Genomic DNA, 19,662 nt, shown 5'->3' with positions numbered 1-19,662 from the left:
TGATATCTTTAATGTGTTGTAGGTTCTAAAGTTGTATGAATAAAACAAACAAGGGAAGGAAAATCGTGGGTTTATTCTAACATTTTAGCATGACTTTAACATTAAAGCAACCTCTCTCATTTCTACCCCAAAAATACAAAATGTAGGACTAGTATATTGACAACTGGTTGTGATGCTAAACTCATGGATATATAGTATAGACAATTATGGGTAAATTTTGATAATAAAAGAGAGTAATAATCAATTATTTATTTGAAAAATATATTTGACATTAATTGTAATAAGTTCTAATTCCTAGCATAACAAGTCCATAATAACATCAATGAAACCCTTTGGGACTATCTTCCATGCATGTTCACCATCATAACCTAACCAATTGTCCTCTCTCTGTCACTTTTCCATCACCAAATGCAACTCAAAAGTAATTTCTACAAGGAAGAAAAAAGCTCCATTTATTTGTTACTTCTGTTATTTGTTATTAACTTTTTTTATATTTTTTTAAAACAAAAAAGGGCATTTGGGAAAAAAATCAATAATACATTTAAGAAATGTTATATTTTAATTTAATTTTTATAACTAGATTACAAAAAGTATGATTTTACTTTTATGTGAAATAATTACTTTTAAACGATTTTTTTTTGCAACAATTACTAATATATATTTAAGCAAACACGATGTTACGTTGTAATAGTTGCTTTCAAATTAAAATAAGCAATATAAAAATAAGAAGAGCTGTATATGATTGGGCTGTCTAATTAATTGCTACATCTTACCTAATTTTTTTTGGTATTAATAATTATCATTAATATTGTTTTCGAGTTTCCCATCTTTGCTATGAAATTATAAGCATTTCCATCAAGGGTACTCTATAGTTGAACATACGAAAGGCACAATGCATACAAAATTTACAAAGACAAAAAAAAAAAAAGAAAAGAAAGAATGAGGTTGGAGAAAACTTGAAAAAGCCAATGAATCATATGATATTATAGTTGAAGCTAGAATGGGGTGGTGAAGTCGGTCAATTGAGGAGGAAAATATTGATAATTAGCCACCCCATTTTGTACTTTTAGTGGGGTACAAGGGTTGTGTATGTGTATGGCATAAAATTGTCTCAACTTGAAAATACATGCACAATCCTCCATACGTTTGAGCACAAGACATTTGGTCAGCATTTAATAAATAATATATAAATACATATATAGTTTTCTTTGGACAGATAATATTTATGTTAATAAACTTGCCACCGGATGCTTGAGATTGGATTAAACAAATAGACATTTTATAATTAAGTGCTTTTCTTTTGTTGTTATTAACTCATCAATCCAAGTCAACTTGAGGGTCATTCCCCAACAGTGCATGGAAGTTTCAATGACTTTGAGCTTTCCTCTTCGTAATACCCATTCAATATTTGTGTAATTTTTCTCATCCCCGTCCAATGTTACTACACGTGTGCAAAGACATCATCAACCTTTTGCTCTTCTCATTTTCCTTGCAAATACATTATCTATAATATTCAACTTAAACCTTTTTTAACATCTTTTATCTCTTAACATTACTAAAGACTTCTCGTAATAAATGAAACTTGAAACAATAAATTTCTCGATTTTCAAATAAAAACATGATATACCGTGTTGACGTGTTTTAAGGACACTTGAAAGTAGCATGTACAAAAATATAAATATTTGATTATAATTAATTTTTTGGAGATGACTTATGATTAATTTTTTGCATGTGAAACCTAATTATATTATATATTAATTATGATTATAGTCAAGGTAAATAGATGGTAGTACCTAACAAGAATAGACTGACTCCAACATGGTAACACCCACTTCTCCAAAAGTCGAAGGAAAGTTGGTCTTTAAAATTTTAACCACAAAGCTTGGGAAAGAAGCTACGTTTTTAACAAGTAGGATGAGAAAGAAAGAAAGAAAGAATGACATCAGTGGTGGCGTTTGTGATCAAGTCAATCTCCTTTTATTGCTACGAACTCCTATTTGGTTTGGAATAAACCATGACCTCAATCTGAAAATGACCTCTTTATTACATATTTCTCTGCCCAACAATTTCCAGGAAGTTATTTTCCAGTCTCTTTACCATTTACTTGAACAAGAAAACAGAAACAAAAAGTCAAACCCAAAATTTCATTCTACTTTCTATTGTATTCTCCTTCATTTAGAATTATATATCAATTTTACAACACCCATTTTTTCTTTCTTTTTTAAAGCAAATATGGTTTTTAAGTGTGCTATGTCGTCAGAATCGTGTTGAGTTTTTATCTATATGGTTTAATTTGCATTTTTTAATTATATTTTCAGGTTTAGTGTCAGCTTTTGTTACACTTAATGAAATAATTTTATTTGATTGAGAAAGAAAATAGTATAGAATTGAAAATTTTAAAATTTTTCATCAAAATTGTGAAAGGAAAAAAAAGAAGAAAATAATTTTTTTTTTTTTAAAAATACTAGCTAAAAAGAAAAAACTTTCACACTCGAATATTTAAGTTATTAATTAATACATAATTTTTCTATTTAAAGAACAAAATTTAAAACCCCACCCCTAATTATATAAAAAAAAAAAACCCGAAACGGAACCTCCAGCAAGTAGTCAATCCACGTGATTGGAACTTGAGAACAAAACCAACGCCGTTTGGGGTCTTTAAATTTGCAGTTGCTGTCTCTGTCTAACATACACAATATAAGCAGCCCGAGGTCGAAGGTAGCAATGGTAGTTTCGTATTTGCATTGAGACTTGAAAGAGTTTGCTTTTTCAGAGAAACAGAAAGGGAAACCCAAGGAAAGCTGATATCAAAATCCAAAACCCAGCAAACAAAAATCTAAACAATCCTCTGCTTGCCCCTTTTACCCAACACCATTCTTTTTGTTTTCTTCTTTTCTTCCATCCCTTCCCATCATCATACAATTCAAGGTAATGCTTTTTTTTTTCTCTATTCTAGACTGCTTTCTTCACAAATGATGGTCTGTTATATCTGCTTTTCTTTTGGTTTTGATGACATGGGTGTTATTGGATTGTTGCTGTTTGATCATATGATTATGTTGTCATGTGCTTTTCTTAAGTGGGGTTCTGGGATTGCTTTTGTTTGATGGTTTTGGCAGATCCACAGTCCAGTAGTAAAGGATGCTGATAAGGGATTCTGTATTTGGTCTTCGATTGAATGAAATGAGTTTTTTTTTTTCCTGAGATTTTCAAATTGTTCTTGTTTAATGAATAGTTTTCATTGTTAAATGGACCTTCCTTAGTTCAAATGCATAACTCCAATGGGTACTTTGCTTCTCTGGTTATATAATCTCTCTATCATTTATTAAACAATATGAAGAAGAGAAAATGTATTGCTGTTGTTTCTGACAATGTGGAAGGTTTCATGAGTTTGTCTTGATGGGTTATCTGCAACATGTGTTCTGGTTTCTGACAAATGGCTACCCATTTTATTTATAACAAGCATCTTGCTTTACTTTGTATCACTGATAATTTGTGTATTTATTATATAAAACGCCTAACTGAATTCAGTTTGTTTCACAGAAATCAGTGCCCCTCGTTGTGGGATGGGTGTTACTTTTTCCTACCCATTTGCAAAATGCAGTGATGTGGAAAATGGCTTAGAATCTGTCATTGTGAAATCCATTAGTTTTGGAGATGATGAAGTCAAAACACCCGTTAGATCTATCAGTTTCAAAAGTATAGATTCAGAGCCCACGATATTAAAATCAGTAGGTTCTGGAAAGATGATACTGGAGGGATCTGTTAGCTTTAAAGGGATAGAGTTGGAGAGAATGCTTTCAGGTAAAACTCAATTAGGTAGAGCAGAGAATTTGTCCATTAAAGCTATCGGTTTGAAGAGCAAAGCAATAGATATTCAAACCCCAAAACCAGATACATCCATAGAGACTCCAAAACAATTACCAGTTTTGGATCCCAGCAATCCACAACATGAGGCTGCAATAAGATTGCAAAAAGTGTACAAGAGCTTTCGAACAAGGAGAAAGCTTGCAGATTGTGCAGTTCTTGTTGCGCAGAGCTGGTGTGTATTATGTTTCTATGTTCTATATCTGACCTATCCATACGGGAGTTTTTCTTTCTTTTTTTCATAATGCAATTATTTGTTGTAATGTAGGTGGGAGCTCTTAGATTTTGCTGAACTCAAGAGGAGTTCTATATCATTCTTTGATATAGATAAACATGAAACTGCTATTTCACGTTGGTCAAGGGCGAGAACTAAAGCTGCTAAGGTTGGAAAAGGTTTATCAAAGAATGATAAAGCTCAAAAGCTTGCTTTGCAACACTGGCTTGAGGCAGTAAGTCAAATTGCAGTAAAAATGAGCTTAATTTACCGTTGTACTTCATTCTCTGTTACTGATTCCAGTTTCATGTGTTATTCAGATTGATCCGAGGCATCGTTATGGACACAATTTACACCTCTATTATAATCAATGGCTCCAGTCTCAGAGTCAAGAGCCTTTCTTCTACTGGTAATTTTCTTTAACCGAGTGTTTTGTTTGTTTAGTAAGACGTTCTGATATTAGGTTCAAGAAATTAAAACTGAAAATGGATATGCTTGTTCTGAAAATGCAGGCTGGATATCGGAGAAGGGAAAGAAGTAAATCTGGAAAAATGTCCTAGATTAAAGCTTCAACAGCAGTGCATCAAATATCTTGGTCCGGTGGGTCTTTATTTCTTTTCTCGCCAAACTTTATCTGGATTTATATTCAAACTTTTACTGAAATAATTATCCACAATACAGATGGAAAGGAAGCCCTATGAAGTTATTGTGGTAGATGGAAAGTTCATCTACAAGCAAACAAGGAAGCTTCTCCATACCACTGGAGAAGATCGCGATGCTAAGTCGATTTTTGTCCTCAGCACATCAAAGATCTTGTATGTTGGCATGAAGAAGAAGGGTAAATTTCAACACTCTAGCTTCTTGGCTGGAGGTGCCACCATTGCTGCTGGAAGATTAGTTGTTGATAGTGGTGTCCTTAAGGTATAGCTATACATAATATCTTTTTTCTTTTGGTTTTTTGTTTACTGCTTTGTGCTCTCTGTGTGTTGAGACAATCTCTTAACGATAGTTACTTGTTGCTCTCTTCAACAGGCTGTTTGGCCTCACAGTGGTCATTATCGTCCTACAGAAGAAAATTTTAATGACTTCATTTCATATCTAAGGGAGAATAATGTGGATCTAACAGATGTCAAGGTAAGAAAAAGAAAAAACAAAGAAAATATGTTATATGCTTTGCATATCGTTTTTGGAGAATTGCGAAAGAATATACTGATAGTGCTTCTTTTGTTGCGTTCAGATGACTCCATTGGATGAAGATGAAAGCTTGGCCAACAAACAAAGAAGCAGTAATCATCTCAGATGCAACTCATCTGAAGAGGACTTTATTTTAGAGACTGAAGAGGTCAGAGTCAAAGATTCAATCAAAGTGGTAGTTGATTCAAGGGTACAAGAAACTAGGGCTGCCCTTGAACGGCCCAGGTCAAGCAGGCTTCTCAACCTTAGCAGAAAATTGACTAATCTTGAAATACCAAGAAGATCAGAATTGTTTGAGATGTCAGATGTTGACCATAGAGCTGTCGTGTCATGTAACAATGACAATTCGGTGGATTCTCCGTTGGAGGATGGTTATGAGACAGAAGAGGAAACCATCGCTTCAGAGCAGGATTCAATGGTTCCAAAACAAAAGATTGACAAAGAGGTAGAGGACATTCCTGAAGAGTCGATTCTTCAAAGGATTAACTCTAAAAAAGGACTGAAGTCATATCAATTAGGGAAGCAGTTGTCATGCAAGTGGACTACAGGAGCAGGGCCCCGGATTGGTTGTGTGAGGGACTACCCCTCAGAACTCCAATTCCGGGCTTTGGAGCAGGTGAACTTGTCTCCAAGAAGTGCGAGCGACACAAAGTCATACTTTTCTCCTCGGTCTGCTAGTAGCCCGAGTCCTAAAGTTTCCACACCAGCAGGTGCCACGGAAGAAATGAGAACCCTAAGTTTACCTGTGCTCAAGAAGGAAAATTTGTTGCAGAGAAGCATCCATTCCAGAATGCAGTCCTCCGCATTATTAAGGGGAGCACTTGTTTGTAACATACCATAGTGGGTACATTCCCAGTTAGTTGATTCTTTTAGTGTGAATAGAAAAGATGATGTAGGAATTGTTTATCATTCTTTTCAACACTGGATTCATGTACACATTTTTTGATTTGTTCATCTTGTATCATAAGATGACATATGACAGTTGTATTTGTAGGAGTTTTGGGTTTAATGCCCTTTGAATACAAAAGGAAAAGAATTTACTTTTTTGGCAAGTAGCTTGACAACTGTAAGGGTGCGTTTGGTATAAGATATGTAAAGTCAAGTTTTTTGTAATGTATCCAATTAAATTACATTGTAGTGTTTGTTTTGTAATGGACCATTGTAATGTAAGATTGCAATGCAATTACATTGCAGCCAATGGATGTAATGTGATTGCAATCCAAAACCAATGCAATCACATTACATTACACTCTACAATATTCTTAAAGACACTTTTATTTTTCAATTTTATTACCTTGTTAAAAATATTTTGTAACATTATAATTAAAATAAAATATATAATCTAAAAATAAAAAAATAAAATAAAATAAAATTAAGNTTTATATAATATAGGTAAAAAAATTAAAATAAAATATATAATATAAAAAATTATATTAAAAATAAAAATAAAATATATAAAATTATAATAAGAAATAAATATAAAATATATGACATTAAAAATATATTTATGAGATGATATTATATAAAAATTAACAATAAAAAATACAAGTATATTAAACTTGCATTTTAATAAATAGGAGTAATTTTGAAATCAGTTATATGGTTTTGGTGATGTTATGCTTGATATTTTGTTTTAGCTTGATAGTAAGTTATTTTGAATCTATGATATTTTCAAAAGAAATTAATTGGAGATTGAGAATTATGGGTATTTTGTTGCCAATTTGCTATTGGTTACAAAAGAGGAAGCTATCACATTAATGTATACATATAAAACGTATTAAGAAATAAAAATAAAATATTATCTTCTAAAAAAAATTTAAAATAAAATATACAATATAAGAAATTATATTAAAAATAAAAATAAAATATATATTTGTAATAAGAAATGAAAAATAAAATATATTTAATTAAAAATATAATTAAAAAATGACATTATATAAAAACTAACAATAAAAAAATACATGTTAAACTTGTATTTTAACATATAAGGGTAGTTTTGAAAATTAATATTACATACCCTGTAAAGTACTTATAAAACAAACATTGTAATGTTATATTCTCTGCATTTTAATCATTACATTATTTATGTACCAAACACTGCAATGTTATCTTCCTTGTAATCACATTACTTGCAATTATATTACTTGTAATCATATTATCTGTAATTATATTATAATATAAAGTACTAAACGCTACCTAAGTTCAGATGAAATTTCAACAAGCAATCTTCATTTAACCTTCAATGGAAAGAAGAACAAACTGGCGGCAGCGGCAACGACAGATTTTATTGGCCCACTTTCCTATCTCTCAGCAATGGGCCTTCTTGGGTAGGTTTCCTCTGGGCCTGGCCATGATCACTTGTGGCAACCGTTAAACCATCAACCATCTTTAAATGGATACAACAAAAAACGTTGCATTTGAATTGAAAAAACACAAAAGTTATAGATTTTTGAAATAAACAAAACTTTGGATTTTGACAGTAATTGGATATTTATATTAAATATATTATTATTGATGATATCTTCTTCTCTCTAATAGGGTGAATTTATTTCTTTTTATTGGGGTTTCATATAAATAAATAGGTTGGATCTGGATTTAGGACAAATCCAACATAAATTTTAAATGGCCCAAATTAAGATTTATTTATTTTTTTTTCAACTAGGAAATCCAAATCCTCTGATGTCTCATTCTCTCTTCTGGTGCCCTCATGCTTGATTCTCTCTCCTCTTCTTCCACACCGTTGTTCTGCCAAAGTAGCTCCCTCGTTCCTTGGTTGCCAAGTAGGGGTTTCCCTCCCCACACACTAAGAAATTAAGTACCCTAATTAGGGTTTTGAATGTATATCCATTGTTTTTATCAGATTAGGTGGTTTCGATTTAGGGGGTTTTGAGATAAGTTGTGTGCATTATTTGAGGTTAAGCTTAGGTTATTTCGTAGGTCAAATTAAGAATTTTGTTCCTATACTTACTAAAATGTTGGATTTAGTCTCTATTATAATTCGTATAAATCGAATTTCTATATTTTAAAATTTGTTAATGTCAATTCAATTATTAACACCATCTAGCTTCTTTGTTAAACTTGTTGACGAGATGGTATTGATAAATGTTATATTTAGTTCATGTACTCTACCAAAATGTAGATTTAATTTTTACATTCTATTAAAATGTAAGATTTAATCTTTTTATTGCAACTTGTATAAATCGGGTTCTTGTGTTTTCAAAATTTGTCAATATTAACATAATTATTAATATTATGTAGTTTCTCTATTAAAGCTATTGATGTGACATTGATTAATATTGACATGACATTATCAATGTTAATGAGAAATTTATAAATAAATAGTCAAATAAAAATACAAAAAAAATTAACAATAATTTCTTGGACTAACCTATGCAAATTTCTTCAAGCACAACCACAATAAAATATTTTTAACCTTTCTTTGGATTCTCTCTCTCTCCTTTCCCCTCTTGTTCGATTCTCTCTTTACATCACATGACTTTTGGTTTTTCTCATATTCCTATAGTAATCAGGTTATGAAAAGTTTGATTTAAATTGCTAAAATCACTCATTTGATCGTGTATGTATCAATTCTAAGATCTCAGTGGATCACTATTCTTTAATCTTAATTAGTTTTTTTTAATAGAAAGAAAAGAATTTGAACTCTATTCTTTAGGTAGGAGATTCTGTATCAATCAATGAGCCCAATACTAATTAAGTGGTAATATTTTATTTTAAACTTTTATTTCTTTCTTTATTCTTTAATGAATCTTTATTAATTTAAAGTTTAATCTTAACTAATGGATTTCACAAAGACAGATTCGAAGCCATATTCCACATCACTGCACTTAGCAAATGGATAGTGAAAAAGTAACACCCATATGATAACAAAGGACACTAATTTTTATGAAACAAAATGATTAATTTTTTTTTGCATCTTACATGTTAGTGTTACGTCAATCTCATTTGAAGTGTCAAACATCATATTAAAACTACTTATCAATATTAATGGTCAATTTGATCGAAATTAAATAGGAAAACCCAATTGCACACGGTGTCAAAATATAAAGACTAAATTAATCAATTTTTTTAATAAAAGTACTAAATTAAAGAAAACTTTATAATATAGAGACTTCCTAAGTACTTTGAACAAAATATTATCTATCATAACCTATCTTCAAAAAATTTTCTATCTTCAATAATTTTCTACCATAGCATCATAAAAATATTTTTACAACATTAAAAATTTATATATAAATAATATTTAATCTTATTTATTTGTTTATTTCTCATCATATTGTAAGTGAATAAATCGTAAATTGAAAATTTAAAGAAAGGAGAGATTTTCATGTGTGAATTGTAGTATTTTAGTAAAAATAATTATATGTGATACGATCTTTATGAAATAGTTAGAATAAAAATAGTCAATTATACTTTGATGGGAAAAAAAAAATGAATAAGGAGATAACAAATGGAAAATAGTTGAATAATTGAATAATGCTTTGTTGAGAAATGATTGAATAAAATAATGAAGCTTCATTGTTTTGTAAGATTAATCTCAGGGTTTTAGAGATTGAGATCCCACATGGGAGGGCAACATTTTCCAAGTAGGATCGATCCGAGAGAGAGATGGAAAATGTTTTGTGCTGGGATTACCAAAAAAGAAAAATAATGAAAAAAATTTTGAAAAATGTTTTTTATAAGACCAAATGATTATAAATGGATTTATTTTAAATGAAAAAAAATTCAAATTAGTAGAATTTTGATTATAATATCGAATTTAACTTTGAGCCTTTGAAATGTTACCGAGTGAATTTGGATCGGGCCGCTTTGGGTTGGAGTTGGAGCGGGTTTCCAGCTTGGGATGCATTTTCCCACCTCTCTCTACTTCACTCTTGTTGATGCCTATGGAAGTAAAGTAGGAAATTTGGAGACAAGATACGAATTTTGCACCTTGTCATACAGAATCCATTTCCGAATATTCAAAATTCAAGCACTATTTGTTTCAAAAGTTTTACCCAAAAAGCAGGTTTCACCTTTGTCTTTGTTTCCCCGTATCAGAGTCGCTCATGCCTAGCACTTTCTCAGACACGGCTCTACTCTTTCTACTTACCAAAATTTTATTCCTTGGCAGCTGCAATGTTTCTAGCTTGGCCTAATCAGTTGGAACATGAGACACCCATCAAGCATTTTCAAGGTAAGTGCCTCCAACTTGGCACTGCCTTAGTTGTGGTTCTTGTTCTGGGTTTTGCATATTGTGGGTTTTCTGATGAGCTCCCAATGGCTTCCGTACCTCTTGGCTTTGAGATTTCTGGGTTTGATAAAACCAGGACTTGGGTGTCCCAAAATGGGCTTTTTGCATTTGGGTTCTTGGAGGGTCGCCAAAGAGCTGATGATGTTGATGGCTTATTTGTTGGAATTAGGTATAACTTACGAGATAAAGCTGCAAATTTGCCTGTTTGGACCGTTGGTGGCGGCATTAGGGTATCTGACAACTCAACAGTAAGGCTTTCCATGGATGGGAGGCTGATTTTGTTTGATAATCCTAGTGGTTTAATTGTTTGGAGCAGTAATACTTCAAGTTTGGGTGTTAAGAAAGCTACTCTTCTGAATAATGGGAACCTCGTTCTCATGGATATGGATGATAATGTGCTTTGGGAGAGCTTTGATAGGCCAACCACTACTCTTCTTCCAGGTCAGTCTTTACGTTTCCCTCAAACCTTGAGGGCTCCTTCCACAAAATCAGTATCTAGTTACTATAATTTTGTTATTCGGCACTCAGGAGAGCTTGCCCTTGTATGGGAAGCCAATGTGACGTATTGGAGGATTGATTTGAGCTCCAATGATGTTATTATGGAAGCAAAATTTGATTCTAATGGTGCTTTAGGGCTAGTTGATGATAAAAGTAGAACAGTTTGGTCCATAGCAAGTAAGGACTTTGAAGATCCCTCTGTGGCTTTGAGGCATCTTAGGATTGATTCTGACGGTAACCTGAGAATTTACTCATGGGTTAATTCGCTTCATGCTTGGAGAGTAGGATGGCGGGCAGTTGAGAACCAATGCAACATCTTCGGTTCTTGTGGTTTGTACAGCATATGTGGCTTTAATTTGACAGGACCTATTTGTGATTGTCTGTATCAGGATTCAGTTGCTTGGGGATCTGACCTTCCCTTGGTGGATTCTACTGGCTCTGGATGCAGGAAAATGGCTGATTTGGAGAACTGTAAGATGAGGACTAGCATGTCAACCCTGAGACGAACAGTTCTGTATGGTCTTTATCCCCCTCAAGATGTTGATATGATGCTAAGTGAGGCAGCTTGTAAAGAGTATTGCTCCAATGACACCAGTTGTGTGGCAGCCACTTCAAAAAATGATGGTTCCGGAGTTTGTACAATTAAAAGAACGAGCTTTGTAAGTGGCTATAGGAGCCCATCTAGTCCTGCAGTTTCCTTCTTGAAGGTGTGTTTGCTTCCTCAGGCAGTTTCAGCTAGAGGAGCTAATCCCCGCAACAGTGCCAAGTCAATTCCTTTGACATCTACAAGATTCCTTGGTCATGGAGGTGACAAGAATATGTTTATAAGGGCTATCATTTTAATAGTTTCGGTAACAACCATGGGCTTTATCACCATTGAGATGTTTGTCCTTTGGTATATCTATCGAAGACGACAAATTGAAGCTCAAGCAAGGATCCCATTTGGAAAGTACACTCAGATGAATCATCACTGCAGTTTTCTCATCAGAGTATCTTTTGAAGAGATAAAACAGCTGACTAATAACTTTACAAACCAGCTTGGCCCCTGTGTCTACAAAGGTGTGTTTCCCCATAAAAGCCCTATTGTTGTGAAGGTATTGAACAACGTTGTTGCAAGCGAGAGAGATTTCCAAGTTGTGGTTTCTACCTTGGGTCGAATGTATCATCAGCACCTTGTGCCTCTGAAGGGCTCCTGTTTTGAAGAAGAACACAAGTGTCTGCTGTATGAGTATATTTCAAATGGCTCTTTGGATAAGTGGCTATTTGACGTGGAGAAAAGGAAGACTGAACTAAATTGGCAACAGAGGCTTGATATTGCTCTTGGGGTTGCCCGAGCGCTTGCATATTTGCACACAGAGTGTCAAACATGTGTAGCACATGGGAACTTGAAGCTTGAAAATGTCTTGCTTGATGAAAAGCTTGTTCCGAAGGTTACAGATTTTGGGCTTAGGACCCTTCTCGGAAAGGAAGCGGCTTCTTCTTCAGAGTCTCCAATAGAAAGAGATATTTTCATGTTCGGGGAGATGCTAATGCAAATTGTTACACGTGAAAGGGACATTCTTGGTGGCAATATGCACTCGCTCATTACTATGATTAGTGAAGAACATAAATTGGAGGATAGCGTTGCATCTGAAAAATTAGAAAGAGCTGTAAGAATAGCTCTTTGGTGTTTGCAAAACCAACCATTTTTACGGCCTTCCATTGGTGAAGTGGTTAAGGTATTGGAAGGTTCACTTTCAGTAGATAGGCCCCCATCAAATTTTGCTTTTAAACAGGGCTGATAGATGGTTGACTGAGATTGAAGTAGATGCCTAGAAGACTGACCTAGGTTAGGAAGAATGTAGTAGCACTAAATATATCAACCTCCACACCTTAAAGCTTACTTTGGAGAGTGTGGGAGTTGAGTATGTTTTTTGGTTTGTCACTGAACCCTTGACTTGTGTGAAATGCGCAGGCACTCTAAAGTTCTGATAAAAAGGATGTTAATTGATTTCACATTCCATGTAGAGTATGGAGATTATCTGTTTCTCATATATAGAGCTTGGGAGGTTTTGGTTTCCAAGTAACTGATTCATTACAAGGATGCTGTATCTAATTGACATTTCTGAGATATAAATGATGCTGGTTTCCTAATTGTTGTTCATTCTCTTGCATGGGAGGCACTGTTTTTGTTAAGCCAACCAATGTGAATACCGAATGATATGTTGAGAAAGCAAAGAATTAGCGTCTACCATGTTTGTGTTGTATCATCTAACAACAATTTGAAAAATATTAATATTTTGTTTCTTGGAATATAAGGTATAATTAAATGATATAATCAACTAATATGCAAAATATACTTTTCAATAGGTAAATTAACTTGTAAAATATTAATTACATAAAAATCTTTTGAATGAATTAGAAAGTGAAGTTAAATCTATTAACAATGACCATGAATTTTCTACGAAAACAAAAATCATATAAAAAAGAAAAGTAAGTAATTTATTTTTGAGTATGGCATAAAGAATATTATTTTGAAAAAAAGGCAAATATTTGTTGTATAAAAATAATTACAGTGTCGTGAGAAATCAATTTTTTTAATTTACACATTAAAAGGATAATTAATTTGACAGATTATTTCATCTTGATAAAAAAGATTTTCCACGCATTCTTTAAAAAGATTTTACAGATTATAGTTTTAAATTTTAATTAATAAAATTCATAAAAATTAATTTTAAATTTCTTTTAATTGAATATTTATAAAGTTCACAAATCCTACTAAATAATAAAATTTAGATTAAAATACCTCACAAATAACAAGTAAACGGAGATTGAACCAAAGGGAAAGGTGAACACAATAATAATAAAAATGGTGATCCTTTGAAACGTACAAACAGGAGCACTCTTTCAAGAGGATCCATGCTCAGTTTGTATAATTTCTTACTTTCTTTTTTTTTTTTTATGTTTTATTTTTTTTCTTGAGAAAGAAATTGTAGCGTAGATGTCAACGATAAGAATTAAATCCAAAGATTACAAATGGAGTCAATTAGTCATTGGTTTGTACATTTCTTATCACCTATTATTAAATTTGACAAAGAGTTAATTAATTACCATTAATCGTTACCGCATATTGCTATATTATTAAAATCTTGATGATCTACCCACAGTACAAGTTGACATTAAATTGAGTTTTAACACAAGCAGTGTTTGATATAAGAGAGGATAGAGCACGTTACTTACAATGTACTTCCATTATAGTGATTTATAATAAATTACTGTAATATAAGATTGTAATGTAATCACATTACAACTAATAGATATAATGTGATTGCAATTCAAGATCAATACAATCAAATTGTATTATATTTTAAAATGTTCTTAAAAACATAATTACCCTCAACTTTTAAAAAAATTACTTACAATTAAAATAAAATATATAATATAAAAAATTATATTAAAAATAAAAATAAAATATATAAAATTATAATTAAAAATAAAAATAAAATATGATATTAAAAACATATTTAAAAAATAATATTATATAAAAATTAATGATAAAAAGTATAAATATTTTAAATATGTAATTTATTATATAAGATTAATTTTAAAAAGTAATATTATATTCACAATAAAATACTTATAAATTTAATAATTACTTTACTTATATATAAAAAATTATAATATTATCTTTTCTACAGTCAAATTACTCCCAATCACAAGTTTTATAATAAAATAAGATGCAATGGATAAGATACCACAATGGTCAAAATTTCAGACAACATGCAGATCGTAAAGCATGGGTTGATGCTTGTACACGCATTCTTTCACTGGCTGAGCCTGAAATCATGTCAGCCACTCACGCAATTACTTAAACAAAAAATTATATACGACCAGGAATTGCCAAAGCCCCATCTCATACGTTCTCACTCACTTCTCTCTTTCATTTTGAGCCTCCAAAAGTTCAACTCTCTCTCTCTCTCTCTCTCATGTTCTTATGCCGTGAACCGTTTTCAGCCTCGGGTTGTTTCTCTTCTTTCTTCCTCGTTGCTAATTAAGCTTGTGAAGCAATCAGCCAAAATTATTATTAACACTCAAAAGATCAAAAAAAAAAAAAAAAAGAAAAGAGAGAAATAAAGAGAGGCAGCCATGGATGTTCTCAGAGCTTCTTCGGGCATTGTTCCTTCACCATACATTCCAACAGCAACAATCAACAACTCCCAGTTGACTAAACCTTTGTTTCTGAATTTTCTGTTCAAACCACTTCATCACAGAAATGTATCGATATCCAAGTTGTTTACCACCTTGTCATCATCCCCGGCATCAACAGAATCTGTGGATCCACCTCAGCCAGAAGTTGAGGCTGACAGTGAGCAAGGGAAATTTGATTGGTATGCACAGTGGTACCCAGTTATGCCAGTGTGTGATTTGGATAAGAGGGTGCCACATGCAAAAAAGGTGTTGGGACTTGATCTGGTGGTGTGGTGGGATAGGAATGAGAATGAGTGGAAAGTGTTTGATGATACTTGCCCTCATAGGTTGGCTCCTTTGTCTGAGGGAAGAATTGATCAATGGGGGAGGTTGCAATGCGTATACCATGGCTGGTGCTTCGGTGGCGCCGGTGACTGCAAGTTCATTCCTCAAGCTGCCCCGGATGGCCCTCCGGTATTTCCTCTTGAATGATAACCTGATTTCTCAATTCGCATTTGCATGTTTAATCTGTTCCCCTTCTTCTTTCTTGTTGTTAAGATTGTGAGGAGCTTAAATATCTTATGGTTCGTCTTCCCACAACTTATGTTGATTTTGTAATCACAGTCCATTTCCAGCAATTTCCTGTGATGTCTGGGTCTGAGCATTTTTGGCAAAAAGGATACTCTTCTTTACCTTTACATTCAAATTTGCAGGTCCACACATTCAAGAAAGCATGTGTGGCTGCTTATCCTAGCACCGTGCAGCATGACATTTTGTGGTTTTGGCCAAATGCTGATCCTGAATACAAAGATATTATTATGAAGAAAAAGCCCCCTTACCTTCCGGAATTGGAGGATCCTTCATTTTCAAAGTTGATGGCAAACAGAGATATTCCTTATGGGTATGCAAAGTCATAACTTGAGATTATTAAAAGATTCAATTCTACTGTTATGTCTTAGTATGGCCACATGCACTGCCCAAGCCAGTGTTTCTTTTTTCTTGCATATATCCCAACAAAATTTTGTATCCATTTCCTCTCACTAAAGCATATGACTTCTGAGCTTGATTTCTTAAAATTTGAACTTAATCCTATCCTTAAATTCTAAATTTCGCCTTCCTGGCTATATATAGCTTCAATAGATTCAAGCCAAGTAAAGTCCGGATGTCTATTAGCTTCTGCAATGTCAGAATTTGGTGATCAATTCCATCTTATTGCTTCTTGCCTTCCATTTTCTCATCTTCATAACTTCTTGAATGATGCTACTACTTCTACATCTTTTGGAACTCATATTTCCCCAGGCATGTCATTTGTACTACTCCCTTTGCTCATGGTGTTAGTCACCACTCACCACTACTCCTTCAAGGACTAAATGTAGATAATTATAGACCTCTACTCTTGATCCTTAAAAGAATAGGCAGCTACTGTGACTTTTTAAGTCCTAGCTTGCATCGGACTCCATTTTGTTATAGTACAGAACTTTGAATGAATTAAAAAGGTGGTGATGCACATAATTAAAAAGAAAGAGCATAACTAAATCCAAAACCATCTGGAATGAGTTGGATCTCGCTGAAATTATCATTTGGCAAATTGGACAAATTTCTTTTCAACAGATAGAAGGTTAACTAAAGTTTACAGAAGTTCTATTGAGAACGTAGAACTACAAGTCTACATGCAGGAGACACCTAATGTGATTGGTATTTGCTGAATTTTCTTTAAGTAAACTAACTTTCTTACTTTCAGGTATGAGGTCTTGGTTGAAAATCTTATGGATCCTGCTCATGTTCCATATGCACATTATGGAATAATGCAAACTCGGAGCCCCAAGAGTAAGAAGTTCTTAATGTATTTCAAGACTTTTTCCCTTCTCTCCCAAATGAATTTCACTCATATAATTGTACATTATCCCTCACAGTCAAGGCTGACAGAGAAGGGGGAAGACCACTTGAGATGAGTGTCAAGAAGTTGGATGTAAATGGTTTCACTGGAAAGCAGGACTGGGGCTGTTCTAAATTTATTGCACCTTGCATCTTTCATGCTTATGCTGATCCTGCGGTTGATCAAGGAAATGGATCTGAAACACCAGCTGAAACCAAAAAGGTTCTCCATTCAGCTTTGAATTAGCTATTTGGTGTAATTAATTTTTTATATTGCTATTATTGGTGTTCTAGATGGTTTAATTCATAAGACTGTAATTTGTGCAGGCATCACCAGCAAATCGGAAAATTGCTTTGATTTTTATGTGTGTTCCAGTCAGTCCAGGTAATAGCAGATTGATCTGGACCTTCCCGAGAAACTTTGGTATTTGGATTGATAGAATAGTTCCACGATGGATGTTTCACATTCGACAGAACCTGATTCTTGATTCTGATTTGTATCTTCTTCATGTTGAGGTGATTCGTATATCTCTAGCTGAAACAAAAGTTTCATTCATAACCATTCTTAAGTAAAGTATTTATTTTGGTGTGCTCACTAATACAATTATGTGATCAACCACTAACAGAGAACTAGGAAGTTTCTAATTAGGATTGTACTATCTGACACCCACTTCTCATTGTAGGAGCGTAAGATAATGGATATTGGTGCTACCAATTGGCAAAAAGCTTGTTTTGTGCCTACAAAGTCAGATGCCTTAGTGGTTGGTTTCAGAAGGTGGTTAAACAAGTATGCTGGCAGTAAGATTGATTGGAGGGGGAAGTTTAGTGGAGCTCTTCCTCCATCCCCTCCTAGAGAACAACTGATGGACAGGTAAATCAAGTACTTCATCCTACAACCTTGACTTTCTGAGTGAAATGGTCATGCATCTTTCCTCTGATGATGTTTAACGGCCAAAACAAAAATTAGTGTCAGTGATTTTTAACTATTAGAACTGTTAGTTCAATAAGAAGCTTTTTGTTAACTTCCGCAGGTACTGGTCTCATGTGGTGAACTGCAAGAGTTGCGATGCTGCATACAAGGGTCTCAATGCACTTGAAGTCATCTTGCAAGTCATATCCCTTATTTCGATTGGGATTGTTGCTGCAACAAAGCAGGGTGTGATGTCAATGGTCACTAGAACAACAGTGGTTTCGATGGCAATCATATGCTTTGCAGCTTCAAGATGGTTGGCTCACTTCATCTACAAAAATTTTCATTACCATGACTATAACCATGCCTTTCGCTGAGATTAGTGATTCGCCAATAATTTAGTAAGGTGAAGCTAATTGGACACTTGTATACACCTAGTAGGCAACCATATTTGGCTAGCAGTTTCAGAACCACAGTTAAGAGACCTTAGTTGTTGTCTTCATCTTGAAAGTAAACATCTGTTTCAAAAAGCGACCAAAATATATGCATTTCGAATTGCTTTGCATTTTGAATTGGCTAGCAGTTTAGAGCTGAGCAGGCTGCCTGCTAACGGTGCATAGGGGAAGATACCGATGGTGAATCCATGTATCAGAATAAACTTGGATGACATTATTAGCTAAAGTGCGATGCTTGATATTTGCAACGATTTTCTCATTTCAGTCCTCTCCCAGCATGAAGTCTTCATTGCTTTAGTTGGAATTTCAGGCCTTGGTAAAATCTGAAGTTGTAAACCTATAATCTTCCTTGCTTTCTGGGTTCAAAAAAGTAACTGCTACACTTACAAGAAGCGCTGCAAAAGCAAGCAGAAGACAACACCATTGATATGGTAACTTTTCAGAGTAATACCACGTGAGTGATTAACTTGAGTACTTCATATGAATCTTAACCATTTTGCTTACATCAAATATAAGAGGGTACAATCTGTCCCCACTATGTCATAAACTACTTTTCTAACTGAACAACTAAATTGCCGAGCCTATGCACATTTGGTTTTGGAGAAGTCCAAACGTGCTCCCCATTTGCACTCACCTCATGTGCTCATAAAAAAAATTTGGCCTTGTTAGTTTACAAAAAATTATTATACCCCATAAAGATTTAAAATATTTTCACTTAAGTCCCTAAAGAAAATAAATAAGTTAGGAATTTTTGTTGTCAAGTAAACTAACATCACTTTAGGTCTTTTCTCACTATCAAGTCGCATATCTTAACAAATCTGTTTAGTGGTTATTTAAGGTAGTTGGGAGAGTAAATCGTTGACAAATAATATGTCAAGTTGAAATGTTAAAGACTTAAAACTTAAACGTGATTAGAGTTCATAGATATATAATGTTCGAAAAAGTCTCTAAACTATTTAAGAAAATTTAAATAAGTCTTTATAACTTTTATTGTATTCAATCAAGTTCTTATATTTTCATTTTGGATCAAATAAACCCTTATGATTAATGGTTAACTAATTACCATTAGTCAAAATATCACTTGTCATTTTATATCCACATGACACTAACGTGGTGCTAATTTGGAGAGTAAAAAATGCCACATGATCATGTCATCATGTCATATTAGTATGCCACGTTATTATCAATTATAATAAGTTAGCATGCCATGTCATCATCAATTATAACATATCAA

The 19,662-nt window shown here is 33.3% G+C and overlaps 3 protein-coding genes across 3 annotated transcripts; all 3 read left to right on the top strand.

The window, feature by feature from the left end:
- LOC18589582 (IQ domain-containing protein IQM2) lies at nt 2,678-6,324 on the top strand. Its single transcript, XM_007014616.2, has 8 exons — nt 2,678-2,928; nt 3,541-4,039; nt 4,133-4,313; nt 4,399-4,487; nt 4,591-4,678; nt 4,760-4,999; nt 5,111-5,212; nt 5,316-6,324. Exons 2-8 carry the CDS (start codon nt 3,564-3,566, stop codon nt 6,111-6,113), a joined length of 1,974 nt encoding a protein of 657 aa, XP_007014678.2. The 5' UTR covers nt 2,678-2,928; nt 3,541-3,563; the 3' UTR covers nt 6,114-6,324.
- Nucleotides 10,044-13,249, top strand: LOC18589581 (G-type lectin S-receptor-like serine/threonine-protein kinase SD3-1). The gene has a single exon (XM_007014615.2). It carries the CDS (start codon nt 10,409-10,411, stop codon nt 12,800-12,802), a length of 2,394 nt encoding a protein of 797 aa, XP_007014677.2. The 5' UTR covers nt 10,044-10,408; the 3' UTR covers nt 12,803-13,249.
- On the top strand, nt 14,889-18,696 carry LOC18589580 (protochlorophyllide-dependent translocon component 52, chloroplastic). The gene is made up of 7 exons (XM_007014614.2): nt 14,889-15,662; nt 15,902-16,089; nt 16,930-17,015; nt 17,102-17,286; nt 17,391-17,579; nt 17,747-17,934; nt 18,095-18,696. The coding sequence occupies exons 1-7, from the start codon at nt 15,147-15,149 to the stop codon at nt 18,348-18,350; spliced, it is 1,608 nt and encodes a 535-aa protein (XP_007014676.2). The 5' UTR covers nt 14,889-15,146; the 3' UTR covers nt 18,351-18,696.

Source organism: Theobroma cacao, chromosome 9 (assembly GCF_000208745.1).
Source record: "Theobroma cacao cultivar B97-61/B2 chromosome 9, Criollo_cocoa_genome_V2, whole genome shotgun sequence".
NCBI classification, from domain to species: Eukaryota; Viridiplantae; Streptophyta; class Magnoliopsida; order Malvales; family Malvaceae; genus Theobroma; species Theobroma cacao.
The sequence above is the reverse complement of the archived record's forward strand: the minus strand, read 5'-3'. Positions and strand labels throughout refer to the sequence as shown.

Bases quoted from the DNA above. Each gene is read 5' to 3' on its own strand.
- LOC18589582 (XM_007014616.2), top strand. From the start codon at position 3,564: ATGGGTGTTACTTTTTCCTACCCATTTGCAAAATGCAGTGATGTGGAA. The intron at 4,040-4,132 runs GTGTGTATTATG...GTTGTAATGTAG, and splicing joins GTTCTTGTTGCGCAGAGCTG to GTGGGAGCTCTTAGATTTTG. The intron at 4,679-4,759 runs GTGGGTCTTTAT...TCCACAATACAG, and splicing joins GCATCAAATATCTTGGTCCG to ATGGAAAGGAAGCCCTATGA.
- LOC18589581 (XM_007014615.2), top strand. From the start codon at position 10,409: ATGTTTCTAGCTTGGCCTAATCAGTTGGAACATGAGACACCCATCAAG.
- LOC18589580 (XM_007014614.2), top strand. From the start codon at position 15,147: ATGGATGTTCTCAGAGCTTCTTCGGGCATTGTTCCTTCACCATACATT. The intron at 16,090-16,929 runs GTATGCAAAGTC...TCTTACTTTCAG, and splicing joins AACAGAGATATTCCTTATGG to GTATGAGGTCTTGGTTGAAA. The intron at 17,580-17,746 runs GTGATTCGTATA...TTCTCATTGTAG, and splicing joins TGTATCTTCTTCATGTTGAG to GAGCGTAAGATAATGGATAT.